General features: G+C 44.9%; 1 protein-coding gene across 5 annotated transcripts in view; it reads left to right on the forward strand.

Annotated features, from left to right (window-relative positions):
• DIXDC1 (DIX domain containing 1) overlaps positions 1-22,793 on the forward strand; it is a 493,171-nt gene that overhangs the window by 443,313 nt on the left and 27,065 nt on the right. For all 5 annotated transcript variants that reach the window (XM_086957178.1, XM_086957181.1, XM_086957179.1 and 2 more), the window contains 7 exons: positions 790-879; positions 981-1,034; positions 4,495-4,545; positions 4,790-4,894; positions 8,995-9,048; positions 18,690-18,782; positions 21,416-21,487. In XM_086957178.1, the coding sequence (XP_086813304.1) occupies positions 790-879; positions 981-1,034; positions 4,495-4,545; positions 4,790-4,894; positions 8,995-9,048; positions 18,690-18,782; positions 21,416-21,487 (519 nt within the window). The remainder of the gene's footprint in view (positions 1-789; positions 880-980; positions 1,035-4,494; positions 4,546-4,789; positions 4,895-8,994; positions 9,049-18,689; positions 18,783-21,415; positions 21,488-22,793) is intronic.

Below are 22,793 nucleotides of genomic sequence, written 5' to 3' on the forward strand. Positions count from 1 at the left end.
TGTGTTTAGCCCTTATGACCTTACTGCACCAGTTGGTGCCTGTCCACCTTTAGAAGTGTCAGCCCTGCTAGGGCATCTTCTTGATAAAACATGTGCCAAGTGCCACATGCCCTCCGAGCTTTCTGTTTGTGTTTGTATGTGACAGCTGTGGGTCATCTTGAATTAGGGACACTCAAGTGGGATTTCAGGAAAAATTATGCTTTTGAACACTGTACAAATTAGATTTTCAGCTAAGTGACTTTAAATTTTTACTCACTCCCTTACATATTTTGGGTGCAAGGGCAGGCTATGGCAGAGTATCGGTGGACTATAGGCTAGAGGTTACCTGCACCATGTTTGAGCCTTCGTGCAGCTCACACACACTCACACTCTCTCCTAGTTCTGTGTTTCACAATTCTCTATTGCTCTTAAAACTATGTGGAGTTTTACACCTGATGGTATCTCGGCTCAGGATACTGCTAGTGAAGTTTTTGTCTCAAGTCCCTCAGTTTCATTTCTTTGTACTTGTCACCATTTAGCAACTGAGCAGGATGATCTTAGTACCACATTTGAGTAGCCAGTACATCTTCCAAGTCCACTACTTTCCTGCCTTTCTTAATATTTCTCTTCATAACTATGCGATTGTATACATTTAACGCGCGTACGGTCTCTCACAATGGGCGATTTGTATAGGGTCACTGGAAAGTCCACAAGATTGTCCCTGTCCCCCCCAGAAATTTAGTGTCTCCTACGCCCATGCTGGACTCAGCCGGTGTTGAGTTTCCTTTGCTTTTTTTTGTTGGCGCGCAGGCCCTGCTCCTGAGCGGCCGTCTGCCCGGAGAGGAGCAGGTGGGCTCGGTTCCCCGCACCGAGGAAGGGGCGAACGTCGAGGACCAGCTGGTAAGTGTGCCCACCTCCCACCGTCTCTATGCCTTCGTGGGCCTGGCAGCGCGCGCGCGTCACCTCCTCAGACCTGACGTCGCCTCTTCGTTTCTCTGCAGGTGTTCGCCAGGAGCCGCCTCGATCAGAGCATGGAGGAGAACCGACACTTGAAGGTAAGCTGAGCTGGATTTCAGACCAGTTCTGCATTTACATGGCGACTCGAGATAGGAGTTTGTTTTCTGCATTACAGCATTGTGAAGTTCTCAGCTCCAGTAATGACAACAATGGTCAATATTAGCACTCAGTCATAAAATTACAGTGTCTGTCTGCTAAACATTATTAAATATAAAACATTGTGCCTTGATGCCATGTTCTAAATTACGATAGCAGTCTAGATGGAAAGTTGGGAGCCGAGCTGGCCAGCCACTTAGAATTATTTTTTTCAGGCTGTAGTTATTGTTAAAGTCCCCCAGCCGGAGCCTTCTTTGCTGACAGTTCCTAGTCTGCCTGGGCGCCTGAGAAGGTCTGTGTGCGCCATAAAGCTACAGCTGTCCCAGCGTGATGATGTATGCAGATGCAGGGCCGGTCCTAGGATTTGTGGGGCCCTGGGCAGAATAGGAACATGCGAGGCCCCTATAATTCGCATAAGATTTAACCTGACAGGAAGTGACCTCATAGGAGGTAATATCAATTGGACATTAATTACATGGCATTGTTTGAAGCTGCTTTAAAAGAAGCAACTTACCTAGTTTTGATATAAGTAAAATGGTTAGAAATAGCTTTAAAAATCCTAATAAAATACGTACATAAGTGGAAATACATTACATTAATTTAACCTAGTTATTGTTCTCTTGAATGGGATGAATGAAAATGATATGCAAATCAGGAATTCTGGCACTAAGAGCTCCAAAGCAGAGGTGCAGACTTTAGTAATGTGGAGAAAAAATAGTTTTAAGTGTTTTCCCAAAAATTGGAGTCACGTCATAGCTCAAAGATGTTTGGGTATCAATATGCACAAGATATCAGCAATAAACCAAAGTACTGTGTGAGTAAGACTAACTGGGGATTATATAGATTGAACAGTGGAGACCCAATAAATTCCACAAGTCAGAGGTTAGAAACATAATAGAAATAGGTGGTGAGTGGATTGTTTCAGATTTCTCAAATCAGATACAGGTAAACCACACCAAGTGCATACTTAAATCCCAGGTTGCACTAGTTGATTTATAAGCACTGGCTGGTAAACAGTGTCAAATGTGGTACTAACTTTTAGTAGTATTAAGGCTGCTCTAACTCTACGATCAAGATTCAACCACAAATGATCTGTCTGATACAGCACAAATGCTACTTCAAACTCCTAGAGTTGTCAGAAGCCGGCACATTGTCAATGAGTAAATTACGTTTTATGAAGGAGATTTGGAAGTGGACTTCTTTTTTCTAGGATTCAAATTTCTCTTGCTGTTTCTGACCCTTCTAACTTCCACCTCTCCCCTCTGGTCTCATCCTGCCCAACCTCTGACATCTTTCAATGGTACTGCTTTCTTTCATCCATCTCTCATCAATACTTCTCTCTCCATTCTGCTTATGTTCCCTTGCTGGTTCTGTCTCTCTACCACACATCTTATCCATACACTCCCCTTCAACTCTCATCTCTCCTCCAGCCGCATTACTTCTTTCCTTGTTCTGCTTCATTTACATCCACCTCTCCCCTTCCATCCTCCTGGAGCATCTTACCTTTTCTTGTTGATGAGGACCCTTTTAAATTCACCTTCCCCTAAATGCTCTACTCGTTTTCTCATCTTTCCCTCAGCTTTCTGTGATTGAATCCAGAAATATAAGACAACTGACTTACATCTAAAAGAAGCCAAGGGTATTGCTTTTTTGTCAATGGCTTTAAGATAAATGAGTAACAACAATAAATTATTTTACGTTTACCCTGTCACTGTTATGACCAATGAGTACCTCCTTCACACACATTTGCAAAGAATACCAACTGCAACTGGAATACGGGACTGTTGCTCAGTGTGCTCTTCAGAGAGGCCAAATATTGAATGACCATGTATTCTGGACACCTGACAGGCACAGTGTGAAAGTTGAACTACCTTCAGCCTCAACTTCAAAGCACTCAACGGTAGCCTGTTATACACACCTGGAGGCGACTCACTACGATGTGTGCCCCATACAAGAGTAAAATGCTGTGAAAAGAAATACAGAAACACACATCCTTGGCATAGCTAACACTCTTGGGGCATGCAAGATTGAGTAAAGCATGTGAAATATAAACAGGAACAAAATTGCTGTCATGGATTACCCTATCATGCAGTGAGACTGGGTCAGGAGATAGGCCTGGCACAAAAATAAAAGTGGCCCCCATTAGTGAATTAGTTAGCTAGAAAAGTGTCCCATGTTACAAAATTAGGGCAGTTTTTAACTTGTAAAGACATGCTGTTTACGTTTTTTGTAAGGTATGGGAGATTGCATAGATTTGATTATGCTGCAGGCATTGTTTGTTTGAACATCATGAAAATCAACATAAAAACATGTTCATCTGACCATAAAGCAGGCAAACAAACAGCCAAAAAAACAGGTCAAATACTAACCTGGCAGATTAGACCATTACACACTGTCTAATTGCCCTAATGTCCAACCCGGGCACTGTGTTATGCAATTATTGTGCTGATACAGGATCATTGTTTTTGTAGGTAAAGTAAAGGACGAGAATATAGGGTCCGATAGGGGTCTGTTTCAATGTCGATTTTAATTTACCACCAGGTAAAGACTCGGGGGACCTAGCACACTGAAAGCCCTGCTCCAGCCAATTTTACATTCTGATTGTGCTCCTCTTCCTGCACCTCTTGTCTGGCTGCTATCTCACACCTATCTGCTCCCCCCGCCCCCTCTCACTTGATTCCGTATTTCATTCACTCTGTGCTCCCTTTCCCTCGTCCTGGATGAGCTGAGCTGTGTGAGGTGTGAGGCGCCCTCATTATATCTTTTGTTCTGCGCCCTGCGGGTTATCCTGCTTTTTATTCAGCCAGGGGCAGGGCGCACTTCACTGGTGAGGGCTCTTGAATGACCTTTCTAATCGCTGCTATCCTCATGCAGATGCAGCGATTAGGCCAAGAGAGACGGACCAGCCGGCAGATATTGATTAAATCCCTTGGGCCTCATGGGCCCCCTGGACCTCCAAACTCTTAAGTATTTGAAAGCGCGAGGCCCCCTGGCTGCGAGGCCCTGGGCAGCCGCCCACGCTGCCCATGCCTAGCGCCGGCCCTGTGCGGATGCATGCGTCACCACACCCGTGTTCGAGCGTGTCCGGGTGTGGTAAATACAAAATAAAAAATACACGAAAGTTTATGTAGGTTAGGGGCCACCCCATTTCATTGCAGTATTTCACAGTCACTCGATTTATATTTTGTTGTCTATCAATTGATATTTCTCAGACACCCACTCAATATTTTATTTTCTCTCAACTGCTATTTCATAGTCACTCAATGACCAATATATTAATAAGTAGTATTTGACTGTCAACCAGTTGATATTACTTGCAGAATAATTCTCTACTTTGATACCTCTCAATGTATTCTACCAATCAATTTTCAAATAATTAACTCGATTGTGTTAAATTCACAGAAAGAGCTGCAGAAATCCAAAGAGGAAGCCAGAAATCTACAGGGAATAAAGGTAATATCTATTCAGTTATGTGGATTAAACGAAAATTAGATATTTCAAGCACTTTCACTGAACATCTTAGCATCAGAGCATTGGAGGCATCTTGATTACGTCTTTATCTCAAGCTACTTAGGAAACTAAATGATAACATTAGATTATAGTTCCTATGCATGGACCCGTCTCAATCAGAATTGATATTGATTGTGGAATTCATTTAATTAAGGCATCAAACCCTTCTGATATCCTTTTTCCCCAGGATGCCTTGCAGCAGAGAATGGCTCAGCAGGAAAGTTCTGTTCTCCAACTCAAGCAGGAACTGCTGAGGGCGAACTTGGACAAGGACGAGTTGCGCAGCCAGAATGTAAGTCTGCATCGGTGTTTTTTACAGTCATTAGCTAATGATGTCCCTCCTTTGGATAATGACATAAACCTGTCAGTTTCCTCTCTAACCGACTGGCTACAAGCGGCCAGCAATCTCCATGCCCCGTACAAAAGAATTAAACTTGCACGGCGCACGGATGCCAATAGATGGTTTTCTGCCGACTTGAAAAGCAAGAAATTGGCTCTCCGTCATCTTGAGCGCATGTGGCGCCGTGACTATGACACTGAGGAAAAAATTAAATATACTAGGGCAAGGAAGGAATATATGAATGCCATCTCTGCAGCTAAGGTGGAGTATTTCTCCTCTCGTATTTTAGACTCTACAAACAAATCTAAAGAGGTTTTCTCTATTTTCAATGAACTGACCAACTTGGAGAATGTCCGTCCTAAAGTAATCCCCACTCAGTGTTTGTGTGATTCACTCAATTCTTACTTTAGTGACAAAATCACCGACATCAAGGCTAGCATTCCTCAATCAAAGACCCCAATCACAACAGGCATGGCAATAAAGACTGGACATGCCACCCTTACCAGCTTTCAACCCATAACCCATGGCCAGTTTCTGGAATTAATGACGAGAGTCAAATCTGGCTCCCCACTGGATACTTGTCCCCCTCGTATTCTGAAAGAATGTTTTTCCACTCACCCAGCCCCTGTTCTTGCCCTTCTAAATGATTCCCTGTCGTCAGGTATAGTTCCATCCGCCTTCAAAGAAGCCACGGTTATACCGCTATTAAAAAAAACCGGGGCGGATCCTGGTTGTAAGGCGAATTACAGGCCCATTTCCTTACTGCCTTACCTGGCAAAAATTCTAGAGGCACACGTTGCGAAAATTCTCTCAAATTTTTTGGAGGAGTCCTCCTGCTTTGACCCTCATCAGGCTGGATTTCGGCCTGCACATTCTACGGAGGCAGTGGTCACCGCAGTTTTGGACACACTCCGAGATTGTGCAGATAGAGGGTCTCCTCAGGCCCTGGTGCTCTTGGATCTGTCGGCCGCGTTCGACACGGTCGACCATAACATCCTGGTCGACCGTGTCGGACAGACAGGCATTCAGGGCGTGGCGGCCTGCTGGTTGAGGTCCTTCCTGGAGGAACGATCCCAAGCGGTGCGTCTGGGGGATTTGACTGGTGTTAAACAGTCCATCCCATGTGGAGTGCCACAGGGCTCCTCCCTGTCACCCCATCTTTTTAACATATATATCCTCCCCCTTATTCAAACCTTGAGGGACAAACAGGTGAGAGTTTTTAATTATGCAGATGATCTGCAGTTACTCTTCACCATTGATAATTCTGAAGAATCTATAAGTCATTTCCAGTCAACCATGAGGTTTATTAAATCCTGGATGGATCAAAATCAGTTAAAACTAAATCCAGGTAAAACTGAACTGGTATTGACTGGGGACAGTGCTAAGTATTGGGGTCCCCACTACTGGCCTTCAGATCTAGGTCAAGTACCGCAACCATCGCCTTCGGCTAAAACGCTCGGAGTCATCGTGGATAGTGATCTTTCACTAAAAGCACAAGTGGGACAAGTGGTCTCCAAATGCTTTTACCAGCTAAAAAAAATAAGGAAGGTCAGGCGACTATTAACACCAGAAGCTATTACTCAGGTTGTGATCGCCACTGTTCTGTCTCATCTGGATTACGCAAACGCCATCTATCTGGGTCTCCCAAACTATTTACTTAAGCGCCTCCAGATGGTTCAGAACTATGCTGCTAGGTTGATCCTGAAGCAACCAAGATGGCAGGCGGCAACTCCTCTTCTTATTAAGCTTCATTGGCTTCCGGTCATGCAACGCTGTTCCTTCAAAGCAGGTTGTATGATCTTTAAGTCACTACACTGCAAAAGCCCTAAATTCATTAATCAACTGATCACCAGATACGTTCCCTCTCGTAACCTTCGGTCACTCCATCTAGGCCTTCTCCAGACCCCTTTTTTCAAACTCAAACGTTCTGGTGGACGAAGATTTGCTACATTAGCCCCCTGCTTATGGAACACCTTTCCCCTGGAAATTCGGTCCTGCCAAGACCTTTTATCTTTCCGGAAAGCATTGAAGACCTGGCTCTTTAGACAAGCTTTTTAATCTACCTTTTCTACCTCTGATTGTGTTACTGTCAATTTAGCGCCAAGAAACTAATCAGTGTTAGTGCGCTCAATAAATGATTTAATAACATAACATAACATAACATAATGCAGGGCTTTCACGTCGATCTATATATGTACAATGTTTTGTTGCAATCAAATCATACGAATGGCATAATCCCATTGGTTAAAAGCTATCATAATGAGTATGTTAATTACATCAACGTTAGATCTGTCATCTAGAAGTAAGGGGAAACGGTTTAATAAAATAAGCAATGTCTCGTATATAGCTAAAACTCAGAAATGCATAAACTTATAGTACAGGTCAATATAAATAATTAATCTGGTTAAACATTTTCGACCATCATTTTACCAGGAAGATCTTAGAATCCATTTGAGCCGTACCATAATTAGATTCGCCTTTAACTAACTTGTTGGTGGTCCTACACCTCTACAAAATAGGGTTACTGAGACATGCTTTGCTATTATGACACAGGCAGTAGCGTAGCAGGGGCGGCTCTAGGCTCATGGCGGCCCTGGGCAGGGAGCATAGGTAGGGGGCCCCAGAAGAGGGGTCCGGGCAGGGCGGAGCCCCCCGGAGCTCAGGAACCAAGAGGAACGCAGGCGCGGAGGCCAGTGAAGAGGGGGGGGGGGTGAGCGGGGTCAGGGTGTTTGGAAGTGGAACAGAGCCGGAGGCCGCCAAATCCCTGCCAGGGGCCGCCACACAAATATGTATCCATCCTCAGAGGATTATTATATTAAGGATATATAGTGGAGTGGAGGCCCCTGGGGTTTGGTGGCCCTGTGCAGGTGCACAGCTTGCACATGCCTAAGGCCGCCCTTGAGCGTAGTAATGCAAAATGATGCCCCCCCCTGCAGAATATGAGGAGGGGCCTCCGAGACTCCCATATCTGACAGATATTCATTGGTCTTGGTCTCATTGGGGGCCCTCTGAAGGGTTGGGGGAATACCCTGTGCCCTGGGGGATACAGGGTCCTGAATTACACCCCTGAGTGCGGGGACCCCACCAAAAAAACATGAAATCATTAAAAAAAATGTTTTTAAAAGAAAAGTTCCCAACTCTACACGCAAGTTTCCCCTGCAATGTACTCTTTACGACCATGCTTGTTTTGCTTCGGCTTACTCGGCCTAGCTTGTCCACCTTTTGGAGGTACCAGTCCTCAAATAAACTTCACAATTTGAGGCATATCATGATTTGAAACAAAAAAGTGTGTGTACGGTGCAAAAGTGCATCACTGTGAAATTCCAAAAAGTGCGCTGCCGACTGTTTGAGACGACCCACCAAAACACTGCCTTTTCCTGGTTTAGGCTGGCTAACCAGCCTCTATTGCACTCTCTTCACGTACTGGGCAGATGCAGGACAGTGCATACCCTCAAACATGTACAACAAAAAAGACCCACATGAGAAATTCCAGATTTAAGACAAAAAGGTTTTGTCTCAGCTGGGGTGCATCAAGCTGGTCATTCCTTAATGGGAGATGTGCTGGTAACTCGGAGTGGCATTTGGGTGTGTAGCCCCTTAGTTGTGCACCTCATTCTGGGTCCTGCCCCTTCTCACATGGAGCACTGTACATGGGCTGCCTCTAAGCGCTTGTGTTGCAGCCATTTGCTGTTAAGTTCAGTGGTTTCAGCGGTCAGTGGAATAAAATAATTCCTACCTGCTGGCTCCCAGAGTAGTCTTGCATGTGTTTTATCCCATTTAAATTAAGCCGAGGTGTAAGGTATGTCTTCACTGTGCAGTTCATAAACCCAAGGCGAGCTTGAACTTTCAAAGCGCCAGGCTAGGGTAAAAAACTTTTCCTGACCACAAAATGCCCCATATGGACATTAGTTCCACCCCACTTCTTCTTTCAGTATCACCACCATGCCATACTTTTTTTTTGTATTACTAGTTTTTTATTCTGTATTACAACCCATTTGAGGCAGTTTATTATCATTTCTTTCTGTACTATTATTTATTGTATTTTGTTGCAGGACGAATTGCAAAGGAAGCTTGACGAGAGAAGCAGCCTGCTTGGAGAATATAAAGTAAGACACCTACACAGTCCTTTCCTGTTTGCTTCTTTTTTTTTTCGGAGCATTGATTTCCTTGTGTGAATTTTTCAGCTTGAATCTCTCAACCCTGATGGCTTGAATGAGGAATACCGTCCAATTCTTGCCAATCAGTGTGCATTTTGCCTGTGTGTATTGTGAATTGCCATCAATACAGACAACCAACTTCTTCCCTTCCTGGCAGAAGTAGGTGCATTCCCCTTCCTACGATGTATAGATGAGCTGTGTTTATTCTATTACACTAAAAAAGAGAGGCATCCAAGGATCTGTGCACAGAGACCACAATCGCCCTGCTGCCCAGCTTTTTATAACATGAAAGGGTGCGTGTTTTCTGGCAGAATAGGTAACAGGACTGTTTCACAAGTTTAACCTTAGAAATATTCACTTTCAAACGTAAGGTCCATTTTAATTTGTATTACTGCTTAATTTTTAATTTAAAATGTTGACGTGTTAGCGCTTGAATGCTATTACCAAAAGCTTTTACTCTCATAAAGGATTCTTAAAAACTCTGCAGTTAAGTTCCAGTAACAACCTCTTCAGCACCTACACAAGGGACAGCTAGCAATAAGTCTCTGTGGGGAGTTTTAAAGACTAGTCATTACAAAACAACTCCAATGATAGAGTGAGTTAAAAAATAATAATAATTGGAGCGTGCAGTTGGGAGATGAGATTTCTGTGATCTCCGACGCCCCACACATAACTCCTGCTGTTCCTTATTGAGGGATTTAACATAAAATGAAAAGAACCATGGGGCTCTAATAATACATTTAAAAATTTGCATATTCATATCCTTCTCTTGTGCTTTAGTCTTAGAACAAGAGCCTTAAATAAAGGATAACTGGTTGTGGTGTGGTATGTTTATGATTAAAGGGCCAGAAGAGAGGCCTGCCGCAAAACTCAATTACCCACAATCCTGCATAAAATATAAACTAACACCCGAATACGAATACCCTTTCGTAATAATGCATTTTTGTTGACATTGAATTATTCAACCACTGTAAATCAAAAACATAAACAATTTGTGAAGTAAAAGTGAACAGTCCTCATTTGTATATGTCACATCAAAAAATAGAAACAGCTGCTTTTGACGTCCAACACGTTGTTAATGTTTGAAATTCAATTTTATAATTTCTTGGCGGGGTGCTGCCGGAAGGTGAAACGGTTATTGTGGCAACACTTTAGAGAATTTTCCAAAGCACACCCTCAGTATTCTTTAATTTCAAGACTTTTTGTAGTCCTTTTGCTCAGTTTGGCGTGCATGCACCCGTTTGAAGTGCGCCGTTCCTTTTCGCAACAGGGTATAATACGATCAGAAGAGAGGCCTGCTAGATCCACAGGCCAGCGGGTTGCACAGCCATATGCACCTATTGTGTTCTCAAAAGGATACAATTTAGTCCAATGTAATCCATTTTAATCCATATTTATTTTTGTTTTCTTTCTCTTTTCATTTATTCTATCTTTATGATCACGTCAAAAGCAGTACAATTTGTTCCAATTATTTAGTTGTAAATCGTTCAGAGTATTGCCCATCCAGGCCTATGCTTGAACATTTTTTCGAATTCTCTTCCACTTTATAACAAGCTCATCAAACTCAATGCATTTCGGTTTTTTGAAAACCTTCTTCAGGAGTATCTGCAAGTTATAGAAATATACAAATTACATTTCATTTTCATCCCACATGTGTCAACTCATAATCCCCCTGATTTATTATTTGCATTGTGCTAGACAGTATCTACCTCTCTTATCGTGTTAACCCCATGTATAATCCTCCATCTATCCCTGATGTAAACACTCTTCCTAATCGGAACAAAATCCCAACATCCTCGTGCTCAAGCTTCAGAAACCCTTTAAAGTGAATTAAATTAAATTAAACCGGTCCCCTTAACAAACGTGCTTCTTCTCTACCCTTTCATCAGTTTTTCGCCTTGTCCAACCCCATGCATACCTGATGTTAGCATCGCAGCATTTTAACCTCCTCTTACATCCTCATAATTGCTACTGGCGATCATGCAGTTCGTCCCAAATTCAAATAGATGTCAAGTCAAGTCAAGTCAAGTCAAGTCAGGAATTTATATAGCGCACTACATACCCAGAGGGTTTCAAGGCGCTTAGGAAGGGGAGGAGGATTACTTGTCAAATATCCATGTTTTAAGTTGCTTTCTGAATGCTAGGTGGTTCTGGGTAAGGCGAAGGTGAGTGGGGAGTGAGTTCCATGTTTTAGCAGCCAGGTATGAGAAGGATCTGCCTCCCATGGTGGTCTTGTTGATGCGAGGTACAGTGGCCAGGGCTTGGCTGGAAGAACGTAGTTGGCGGGCGGGGGTGTAGAAGGACAGTCGTGAGTTGAGGCATTCTGGTCCGATGTCGTAGAGTGATTTGTGTGCGTGGGTTAGCAGTCGGAAAGTGATTCTCTTATTGACGGGTAGCCAGTGGAGGTCTTTCAGGTGACCAGAGATGTGTTCGTTGCGTGGGATGTCTAATATGATCCTGGCTGAGGCGTTTTGGATTCGTTGGAGTTTTTTCTGGAGTTTAGCGGTGGTACCTGCGTAGAGGGTGTTTCCGTAGTCCAGTCGGCTCGTGACCAGAGCATGGGTGACAGTTTTCCTGGTTTCGGTGGGGATCCAGCGAAATGTTTTTTTGAGCATGCGAAGAATGTTGAAGCAGGATGAGGATACGGCGCTGACTTGTCTGTTCATTGAGAGTGAAGAATCCAGGATGACGCCTAGGTTCCGTGCGTGGTCTGTCGGGATGGGTGCTTTTCCAAGGGCTTCCGGCCACCAAGAGTCATCCCATGCAGAGGGGGATGTACCTAAGATGAGGACTTCTGTTTTATCTGAGTTCAGTTTCAGACGGCTGTGTTTCATCCATTCGGCAACTTCTTTCATTCCTTCGTGTAGGTTAGTTTTGGCGGTGCTGGGGTCATTGGTGAGAGAAAGGATTAGTTGAGTGTCATCCGCGTAAGAGATGATGTTGAGGTTGTGTTGGCGGGCGATGGCCGCGAGGGGGCTCATGTATACGTTGAAGAGGGTGGGGCTGAGTGAGGACCCTTGGGGTACGCCACAGATGACTTCAGTGGCCTCGGACTTGAATGGTGGAAGGCGGACTCTCTGCGTTCTTCCGGTGAGGAACGAGGTGATCCATTCAAGTGCTTTTCCTTGTATTCCGATGTTACTGAGGCGTTGTAAAAGGGTGCTGTGGCAGACTGTGTCGAATGCTGCAGAGAGGTCGAGGAGGATGAGGGCGACTGTGTCTCCATTGTCCAATAGAGTTCGAATGTCGTCTGTTGCTGCGATGAGGGCGGTCTCGGTGCTGTGTTTTGCTCGGAAGCCAGATTGTGAGGAGTCGAGGGATTTGTTGGCTTCGAGGAAAGCGGCGAGTTGGTTGTTGACAGCTTTCTCGATTACTTTGGCCGGGAATGGAAGGAGCGAAATGGGGCGGTAATTTTTGAGTTCGGTGGGGTCCGCTGTGGGTTTTTTCAGAAGGGCGGTGAGTTCGGCGTGTTTCCAGTTTTCCGGGAAGGTGGCGGAGTTGAAGGAGCAGTTGATGACGTCTCGGAGGTGCGGTGCTATGACGGAGTCTGCTTTGTTGAAGATGTGGTGAGGACATGGGTCTGTGGGGGATCCTGAGTGGATGGAGTTCATCAGGCGGATGGTGTCCTCAGTGGAGATTGGGTTCCAGTCATTAAGGGTGTTCACGGGGGAGAGTGTTCAGCAAATGGTTGGGTGGGTTGGTCTCCGGGTTGGTTGTCGAAGCTGTTGTGGATGTCTGCAATCTTGTTGTGGAAGAATGAGGCTAGGGAGTCGCAGAGGGCTTGAGAGGGGGTGATGTCGTTGGAGTTGGCCGAGGGATTGGAAAATTCCTTGACGATGTTGAAAAGTTCCTTGCTATTGTGGGCGTTGTTGTCAAGTCGATCCTTGAATGCTGTTTTCTTGGCCTTTCGGATAAGTTGGTGGTGAGTGCGGGTGGCGTTTTTGAAGGCGTCCTTGGTGCTAGTGGTTGGGTCTTTTTTCCAGGCCTTTTCAAGGGAGCGGCAGAGTTTCTTGGACTTCTTAAGATCATCGTTGAACCATGAGGCCTTCTTGTTGCCAGGTTTGCTTTGACGTTTTTTCAGTGGTGCTAAGGTGTTGGCGGTGTTGGATAACCATAGGGTGAAGTTGGCGGCGGCTTGGTCTGGGTTAGAAGAGTGGGCTGGGGTGTTTAGAAGGAGCGATGAGGAGATCTGGTCGGTGGTGATTTTGTTCCAGTTTCTTTGCAGAGTTGGTTGGAGGTGGTTGATGGGTTTTGGCTTGTTGTAGGTGAAGTGAACGCAGCTGTGGTCAGTCCAGAGGAGATCCGTAGTGTGGCTGAAGGAGACATGATTGCTGGAGGTGAAGATGGGGTCGAGTGTGTGACCTGCGATGTGGGTGGGGGAAGTGACCAGTTGTTTAAGTCCGAGGTTGGCGAGGTTGTCCAAGAGGGTGGTGGTGTTGCGGTCGTTGATCTTTTCAAGGTGAAAGTTGAGGTCTCCCAGGAGGATGTAGTCTTTGGAGGGGAGCGTGTGAGGAGTGATGAAGTCCGTGATGTCTTCACTAAATTTTGCGCGGGGTCCTGGTGGTCTGTAGAGGAGGGTGCCTCTGAGTGTGGTCTTGGGGTCGATGTGGATCTGGAAGTGAAGGTGTTCGGAGTTGGCGAGGTTGGCGTCAGAGCTGGTTGAGATGCGGATTGATTTCTTATGGACGATAGCGATTCCTCCTCCTGTGTGGCTGGTACGGTCCTTGCGTGTGATCTTATAGTCTTCAGGGATGGCAATGGTGATGTCTGGGGCGGAGGAAGCGTTCATCCATGTTTCTGTTAGGAAGGCGACGTCTGGAGAGATGGTGTCTAGTAGATTCCATAGGTCAATGGCGTGTCTGTGGACCGAGCGGGTGTTGAGAAGGATGCATTGTAGGTGGTTGGGGTCGGGAATCTGTGGTGTGGTTGTAGCGGGGATGTTGTCGGTGCCGATGAATTTGCAGGAGTAGCAGGAGAAAGGTCCATGGGTGTGTCCAGGAGCGGCTTGGACGCAGTTGGGGGCGCGACCGGGGTTAAGGGCTAGGAGGGTGGCGGCATCGTAGGTAATGCGGGAGGGCTGGGCGGCGCGAGGGCCAGGGGGTCTGGCGCTGGGCGCGGTCCAGGCGCGGACGGGCGTAGACGGGCTTACCTTTGGCGCACCTTCGGCGCGACTGGGGCGCGTCCGCTGCGCGTTAACGCTGCGCGCAAATGCTACGGTCATAAATGGTTGGGGGAGGGGGAGGGGCGAGGGCGGGTCAGCAGGGAGGCGGGGCGGGCTGTGGGGGTCAGGCTCTGAGGCACCAACAACAAACAACAACACGCGTAAGATGGCGGCAGCGTGGGGAGAAACGCAACTGGAGGTAGGCTGGGGCTCAGGTGACTGTCTGTGCTAGCAGTAGGGTCGCGCTATGTTAATTAGCGTTACAAAGTCGAGCGCCGTGCAAACAATGCCCACAAAGTTTTCCTGTCTGTGTGACAGTGAGCGCCGTGTCAGCAGTCCCCCCGAGGCTCTAGAAATGTCCCAGAACAAGTAAATATCCTCGCGCTGCAGCGTTAGCCAGAGTAGTGAATTAAATAATAATTAAATGGCAAAAGCAAATCCCACAGCAATGTGGCACTGAGCAACGATACCAGGCAGGAGCAGGCAGCAGGGTAAAGGGAGCGACCGTTTCTGAGCTCTTCAGGACGGTCACGGCGCGAGCGGGGTCAGGGCAGGCAGTATAGTATGTGGGAGGGCGGGTCAGCAGGGAGGCGGGGCGGGCTGTGGGGGTCAGGCTCTGAGGCACCAACAACAAACAACAACACGCGTAAGATGGCGGCAGCGTGGGGAGAAACGCAACTGGAGGTAGGCTGGGGCTCAGGTGACTGTCTGTGCTAGCAGTAGGGTCGCGCTATGTTAATTAGCGTTACAAAGTCGAGCGCCGTGCAAACAATGCCCACAAAGTTTTCCTGTCTGTGTGACAGTGAGCGCCGTGTCAGCAGTCCCCCCGAGGCTCTAGAAATGTCCCAGAACAAGTAAATATCCTCGCGCTGCAGCGTTAGCCAGAGTAGTGAATTAAATAATAATTAAATGGCAAAAGCAAATCCCACAGCAATGTGGCACTGAGCAACGATACCAGGCAGGAGCAGGCAGCAGGGTAAAGGGAGCAACCGTTTCTGAGCTCTTCAGGACGGTCACGGCGCGAGCGGGGTCAGGGCAGGCAGTATAGTATGTGGGAGGGCGGGTCAGCAGGGAGGCGGGGCGGGCTGTGGGGGTCAGGCTCTGAGGCACCAACAACAAACAACAACACGCGTAAGATGGCGGCAGCGTGGGGAGAAACGCAACTGGAGGTAGGCTGGGGCTCAGGTGACTGTCTGTGCTAGCAGTAGGGTCGCGCTATGTTAATTAGCGTTACAAAGTCGAGCGCCGTGCAAACAATGCCCACAAAGTTTTCCTGTCTGTGTGACAGTGAGCGCCGTGTCAGCAGTCCCCCCGAGGCTCTAGAAATGTCCCAGAACAAGTAAATATCCTCGTGCTGCAGCGTTAGCCAGAGTAGTGAATTAAATAATAATTAAATGGCAAAAGCAAATCCCACAGCAATGTGGCACTGAGCAACGATACCAGGCAGGAGCAGGCAGCAGGGTAAAGGGAGCGACCGTTTCTGAGCTCTTCAGGCCTCCCCACCTCTACGGTCATAGGTGCAAACATCCCACGTGTCCTTACCACCTCCCACTCTCAATCAATTGTTCCATTTCCTTAGCAAAACTCAATTACCCACAATCCTGCATAAAATATAAACTAACACCTGAATACGAATCCCCTTTCGTAATAATGCGTTTTTGTTGACATTGAATTACTCAACCACTGTAAAACAAAAACATAAACAATTTGTGAAGTAAAAGTGAACAGTCCTCATTTGTATATGTCACATCAAAAAATAGAAACAGCTGCTTTTGACGTCCAACACTTTGTTAATGTTTGAAATTCAATTTTATCATTTTTTGGCGGGGTGCTGCCGGAAGGTGAAACGGTAATTGTGGCAACACTTTAGAGAATTTTCCAAAGCACACCCTCAGTATTCTTTAATTTCAAGACTTTTTGTACTCCTTTTGCTCAGTTTGGCGTGCATGCACCCGTTTGAAGTGCGCCGTTCCTTTTCGCAACTGGGTATAATACGATCAGAAGAGAGGCCTGCTAGATCCGCAGGCCAGCGGGTTGCACAGCCATATGCACCTATTGTGGTCTCAAAATGGTACAATTTAGTCCAATGTAATCCATTTTAATCCGTATTTATTTTTGTTTTCTTTCTCTTTTCATTTATTCTATTCTTTATGGTCACGTCAAAAGCAGTATAATTCGTTCCAATTTTTTAGTTGTAAATCGTTCAGAGTATTGCCCATCCAGGCCTATGCTTGAACATTGTTTCGAATTCTCTTCCACTTTATAACAAGCTCATCAAACTCAATGCATTTCGTTTTTTTGAAAACCTTCTTCAGGAGTATCTGCAAGTTATAGAAATATACAAATTACATTTCATGATGATTAAAGGGCACAATTTTTTTTCCCAACTGCAAAGATCTGGCTGCAACATTATGGCCTTCTAAAAATAAATTTAGTGCAATCGCAAAGTTGAAATTCTGAAACTGACCACAGGCCATTAAGAGAAATACGTTGGTGCGAGTTTTAAAATTTCAGATTGAAGTGCATTTGAACGTTTTTTTGATTTATCGGCACTCATAAAAAAACAGTGTTTAATTTGAAAAGAATGAAGTGTCATAGCCCTTCTCGGAAGGCCACTGCAGAATGCACCACCCCCATACCCTGCCAGCGCTACCAATGGCAGCACCAACATAACACCTAACCACAGCACTCCTACATGTGTGACAAGTCAGACTATTTCAGGCCACACACAGCTATAAAAATGGCATGAGAGGCTGGTAGTATTAATTTCCAATGTATTGACGTAATAAACCGGGTTGGTGTGCTCCTCATCTCATAATTACAAAAAGACAGCACCATCCTGTGGTGTACTGTCACTAGAGCAGCCAGTCAGTGGCGTAGCATGTAAGGGGTTGGGGGGCGGTTTACCCCAGGTGGCACTTGTTTTAAGGGGGGCAGACTCCCCCAAGCTCCTACCTATGGTCAAGGGGCAGCAATCAACCCCTTCCCCTGCTCTTCAGTGTGGCCATCCCGGAGGCAGGTTGCAATCTGTGGATTTGCCACAACCTCCTGCTCTTCAAAGCGGCCGCTGCAGGGCGCCAAATGCAGGGACCACCCCGAGTGGTCTCAAGTCTAGGTATGCCACTGGTGCCAGTGCCGAGCACCGGAAACCACCGGAACAAATTAAGCACTGTAAACAAGACTATGAAACAATCCTTACTATCCAGTTGCCTCCATTATATAACTGATGGACACAAAACCGCCTGTTGTGTTCAGGAATAGGGACGAGATTTCCTTGTACAGTAAAAAAAAAAAATAATCACAAAATAATCAAATATCGTTGACAGTATTCATTCTCAATAGCTCCTTCATCGCTCTTCCGCACCCGAAAAGCAGCGTGTAAACACTTCTACTTCGATTCGATTCTGAACTGGAATGGCTGTTCATATAAAGACATAGTAGCTACCTATAAACCAATCTTCGGAAAATACTGCACCAATCTCTCACTCACTATAGCCTCACATAAATCTTTATTTAATTCATTGTGCCATGGTCTACCAAAGAAAGTAGATAAAAGGAACTCCTTTACAAAATTTAGGACACACCATAGTACTATGAAAATGCACGAACCAGCTGAATTAAACTTGATTTTTTCAATCTGACCGGCAAAATAGGGATTTTAGAAGTATTACAAACATAAATGTCCCTAATCCATGAGAAAAGTCTCCCAGTGGTTCATGTTTTCCAACAGCATGGGTCTGTGTAACAGAGGAGGGCATGGGATGTTACATGTCTTGTGACTATGTAAACGTCTGCAAATGTTTACAAAATGACCCATTTTTGAGTGTTCATAAGTGTTTTCCACATCATTTTGTCACCATGGCAAACTAGGGTCAATATTAAGGGTTTTTCATGGGTGGGAATCCTCCCATATTTTGTAGGGTTGTTAGGCATGATGCCTATGGAGGTTTTTACCAGGAATTGAAAATCACTCCTATACCAGTCCTGAAACTGGGTTAGCTTTAGGATGGCTAGAGTGCAAGGCTTAATCCTGTAAACCAATTAATGTTGTTGATTCCCGGGTGCAACCCTTTTGGATTCTGCAAATTTTCATAAAAAGAGTGAATGAAAGAGACATACATATTAATGTCTACTATTGTGAAAGAGTCACATTTACACACATATGTGCCATCATAAAAATCCATCAGAAGCCAAGATTAAATATAGACTTTTAGTTAACTTATCTACTTTTCATTGCAGAGCATCTCTGTGTCTCACCTGACTTCCAGTCCAGTCGTTGAATGACTATCAAGCGTGCGAAAAAAACGTTCAGTGAAATAGCACCTCTCATTGGCATACCTTCTTTTAGCAATTTCTTGTCTGATTGCCCCAGATAGAGCTGTCCTTACTGTGATGGTATTTGACATGCATTTATCTGTTTCCTCTCCAGAAAGAAGTTGGCCAAAATGAACGACTTTTACAGCAGCTTCAGGCTAAACTAGATGAAGCCACGAAGAAACATTCAGAGTCTAGCCGACATAAGGTACTTAGTACAACAAGGGTTAACCCATGGATCAACAATAAGGATTCGGAAATGAATGATGTCTACTGATGTCTTGTTGGCTTTAGAGCCCAGAATCTTCCTCTGTTTGATTTTTGAGACAAACTGCTGCTGTGTTCAAGCTAGAGGTGCTCCTAATATGTGCCATCATGACACAGGGCTTTCCGTTTCTCCCAACTGTTATTTCAGACAACCATCAGTGGACAGGCCTCATTTAACTAGTTTACTTTGTGTTTGATGGTGTCTGTTTGGGTTTTGGATTACAGAATTTCTCATTTTTGGAGATGTCTAGTTGAGATTTAGATTCCAAAATATTGCTTGTCTGATGATATCAAGTTGTTCTTTTGGTACATGGTTGGACTTTAGATTCCAGAACATCCCTTTGGTGATCCCTGGCTTGGTCCTGAAATTCAGAATTCTACTTTGTTCAATGATGTCTGTATGGGTTGTAGATTCTAGAACACTCCCTTATGTCTGATTTGGTTTTAAATCGAAGAATGTCCCTTAGTGCGAAAATGTCTAGTTTTAGACCCCAGAATATAGTTTTGTCTGATCACTTCTAGCTATATTTTGGAGTCCAGAATGTCTTTTTTTTCATAGTCTTTGGTTGGGCTTGAGAGTCCAAAATGTCCCCTTGTTTCATAGTATCTGGTTCAGTTTTGATTCTAGAATGCCCCACTGTTTGATGATGTCTGGGAAAGTTCCAGATCTAGAATGCCTATTAAAGAACTTCTGGCTACCTTTTGGATTCCAGAGTGCTCTTTTGTTTCACGGTGTCTTTTGATGTATGACACCATTTCTGATGCAATTCATTTAGACCCCTCAAGTGACTTCTTAAATCTCCTGTTCAGTTGTAAATTAGTGGCATCCCAAAGGCATGGTCATAAAGCACATTTATCACTTCATGTATTCAGAGGGGTGGGTGGGTGGGTGTGTTGAGTGTGTGTGTGTTGGGTGTGTGTGTGTGTGTGTGTTGTGTGTGTGTGTGCAGGGCCGGGCTGGGAACTTAAAACAGCCCTGGCAAAAAAATATTAATTCAGCCCCAATTTGCACCAAGTGAGTGATCCCCGACACATTGCTCAGTATGATTTTCCCAAGGATAATTATGTAAAATAAAACTGAAATGTGCATGCTAACTGCTCATTTTTATATGCTAGTTTTATAGGTTGTTCAGAAGGAGATTTAATTAAATATTCAAGCACATAGGAGTTTAGCACAGTACCTCCTGGCGCTATTTTTACACAGTTTCTAATCATGCATGCACCTGTGCAAAAATAGTGTGCCTGTTAAGAAAAAGAACATGTTGGTAGCATTAGGAGAGTTTTTCTCCTAATTCATCCATACGTTAGTAGTTTTAACGGATCTATAATCTCATGGAGGCCACCGCGATCGCCTAACGTGCATCACAACTCCTGGGTGCGCAATCAGCCTTCAAGTGTCAAAATCAGCCTTCTGGGACTCCAGCCTCCCGGGGGATTGCCCGCTTGCCCGGCTGCCCGGCTGTGTGTGGTTTTTTAGTGTATATAGGTGTGAAAGCTCACACATTAGCAGAGAGAGTCGGGCCAGTGCCTAGCCAAGACAATGGCCTGGCTAGGCAAGTACGTCCTGCAATAAACATCTAAAGCCTCTTCAAAGTAAAACAAAAATGAATTAACTTGTAGAGGCGTTACACCTTATTTTCTCAGATTATATTTCCAAATTGGGAGGTAGTTATTAAAAGGGATAGTTTTTAAACATAAACCTAGAAGCTTTCCTCCCCCCGGCCCGCTACCTTGACGACAATGCCATTAGTTAAGTCAGAAGCAAGTCACTTGTCACTATACTCTAACTGTAGCCTTGGGTTCTTAAAATAGGCGGCACAACATTGTAGGCTATTAAATCAAACACAAGAAAGGTTTTTGTACGGGGCACATCTTGGATTAATGTTTTTGAAGGTGCTCTTGCATGTGATACTGAAGAAAAGGGCGGCTGTGTGAAAGGCTATTGGTGTTTGGTGTATCATTCCACCTCCCATGGAGCGCTTGCAGTGCAATGCATTAAGCAACGATTTGCATCCAAGAGTATTTTGAAACATCACACACACAATTCTTTATCTCATAGATGCATTGTATACAGACACCGGTGTTCTAACGGCAGCAGGCTTTTACTCATATTTTAAGGAGGATTGAGAATGCACACCAGATCTATTGGGTTTGAGAATGCTTCTCATATTTAGATATGTTAAGCACTACATGCTGCCTTAAAGCCATGTGAGAATGTAAGTTTGATCTCAAGTTAGCTGTGAAGGTATAAGGTATTTGATAAGCAATAGTCATCCGATCAAGAGAGCCAATAGCGGAATGTTCTTCCATCTACCGGGCCTGGAAACTATTCAGTTGGTGAGGGAATGACATCTGAGCGATGTGGGGTGGTGAGAGAAAAAAGCAGGTGAGTGGCGTCTGTAAAATGGCAGTAGTACATGCAGTGTTGCCTGTTGGGATACAAATTGCATTGGATTTGTTTACAATGACACGCATTACCATTGCCAATACCACCATGGTCCATAAAGTATTTCCTCGACAAGCCAAATGGTCCTGCTCCCTTGATTATGTAACTTGGTTATGTCTGTTTTTCAGACTGATTTCGAGAAGGTCCTTGACCACAAAGGCTTGCTTCTGCGTCATCTGATGAACCGCGAACAAGAACAGGTACGTTCAAAAGAAAGAGACTTTACAAGTAGTGTGCACATTATAGTTGGACACCAAGGAATGCAGGAGTCATGTTTAGCAATAAAGTTAGCCTCCTTGTAAATTTTAGTACAGTGAGTTCCCGGAAAAAAAATCCTTGTGTGGTGTGCATATAATACCATGAAGTCAAACAAAAACAAGAGCTCAGTGGGAACTCAAAATCAGTTTAGCGACAGAAGTAATCAGTCAAAAACATGCCATTACTTGGTGCGAAATGACCTCCTGTTTCTTCCAACCTTCTGCTGCATGGGTCGCTAAGAGTAGGAGCGGGGTCTTCTAAAGTCAGGACATGCATTAGAGCCAATACAGGATACCTGGCAGGGCCGCAGCATGAAATGTGCAATGTGAGAACAGCGGCTAAGCTGGTAACATATCTCAGTGGTGAAATAACTCTGTGAGTAAACCATAAGTATGCTGAGGTCAGAGTACAACCGGCTAATCATAAATCATAAATTCAAATGACTGTAGATTTATTTAGCCTTTCATCTATATGGGGTATATAAAATATTTACCTTTATCTGAGGTCATTGATTACACTTTTATTTACAGCTGCATGAAGCTATAAACTTGTGGCAGTTTGTGTCTAGAAGAACTATTCTTCATAATAATCTTCTCCATTTGCGTAGTTCTACAAAAAGTAACGTTTGCTAGTTGACTGCATTATATGATTGGCATACTTTAGGAAACAACAGAGCACATTTTAATTAACAACAAGGTGTATTAGCTTGGACGACACTCTCTATGCCAAATTCACCAAGTGTCGGTGCCTTCTTAGTGAGATGTGGGGTTAAAGCAGGATTCTAAATGCTTCCTTATTCCTAATATTGGGTCTAAATTTGGCTGTTCGGACTTGATCAAAAACCTTGATTGTCAGGAACTTAGGTTGGCCTTCATTAGGCATGGAAGAAAGATGCAAGCTGGCTGCCCACACTAGGTACTCCCCTCAACCCATGTCTAATCCACATCACCCCACATAAGGGCAGCTGGTTGGCAGGTTTAACACTCTCTGCTAACCAGACAACCAATCCATGGCGGGGGCGCAATAGGCATCATCATGGTTTAGCACACCCTACTGAGATGACTGTCCCTGAGCTGTGCAGCCATGCGCTGTCAGAAGAGAAATCTCAGGCCTGCCTTTTGGCAGAGGATCCTAATGTCCCCTAGGAAACATGACCCTAGGGATGACTGAGGTGCCTGAGAATGCGTGGCTTAGGGGTGCCCATTTTCCTCTTCCCAGCATCTGATTCCCCAAAGCCACTCAGTAAAC

This window comes from Lissotriton vulgaris, chromosome 2_1 (genome assembly GCF_964263255.1).
Source record: "Lissotriton vulgaris chromosome 2_1, aLisVul1.2, whole genome shotgun sequence".
NCBI lineage: Eukaryota > Metazoa > Chordata > Amphibia > Caudata > Salamandridae > Lissotriton > Lissotriton vulgaris.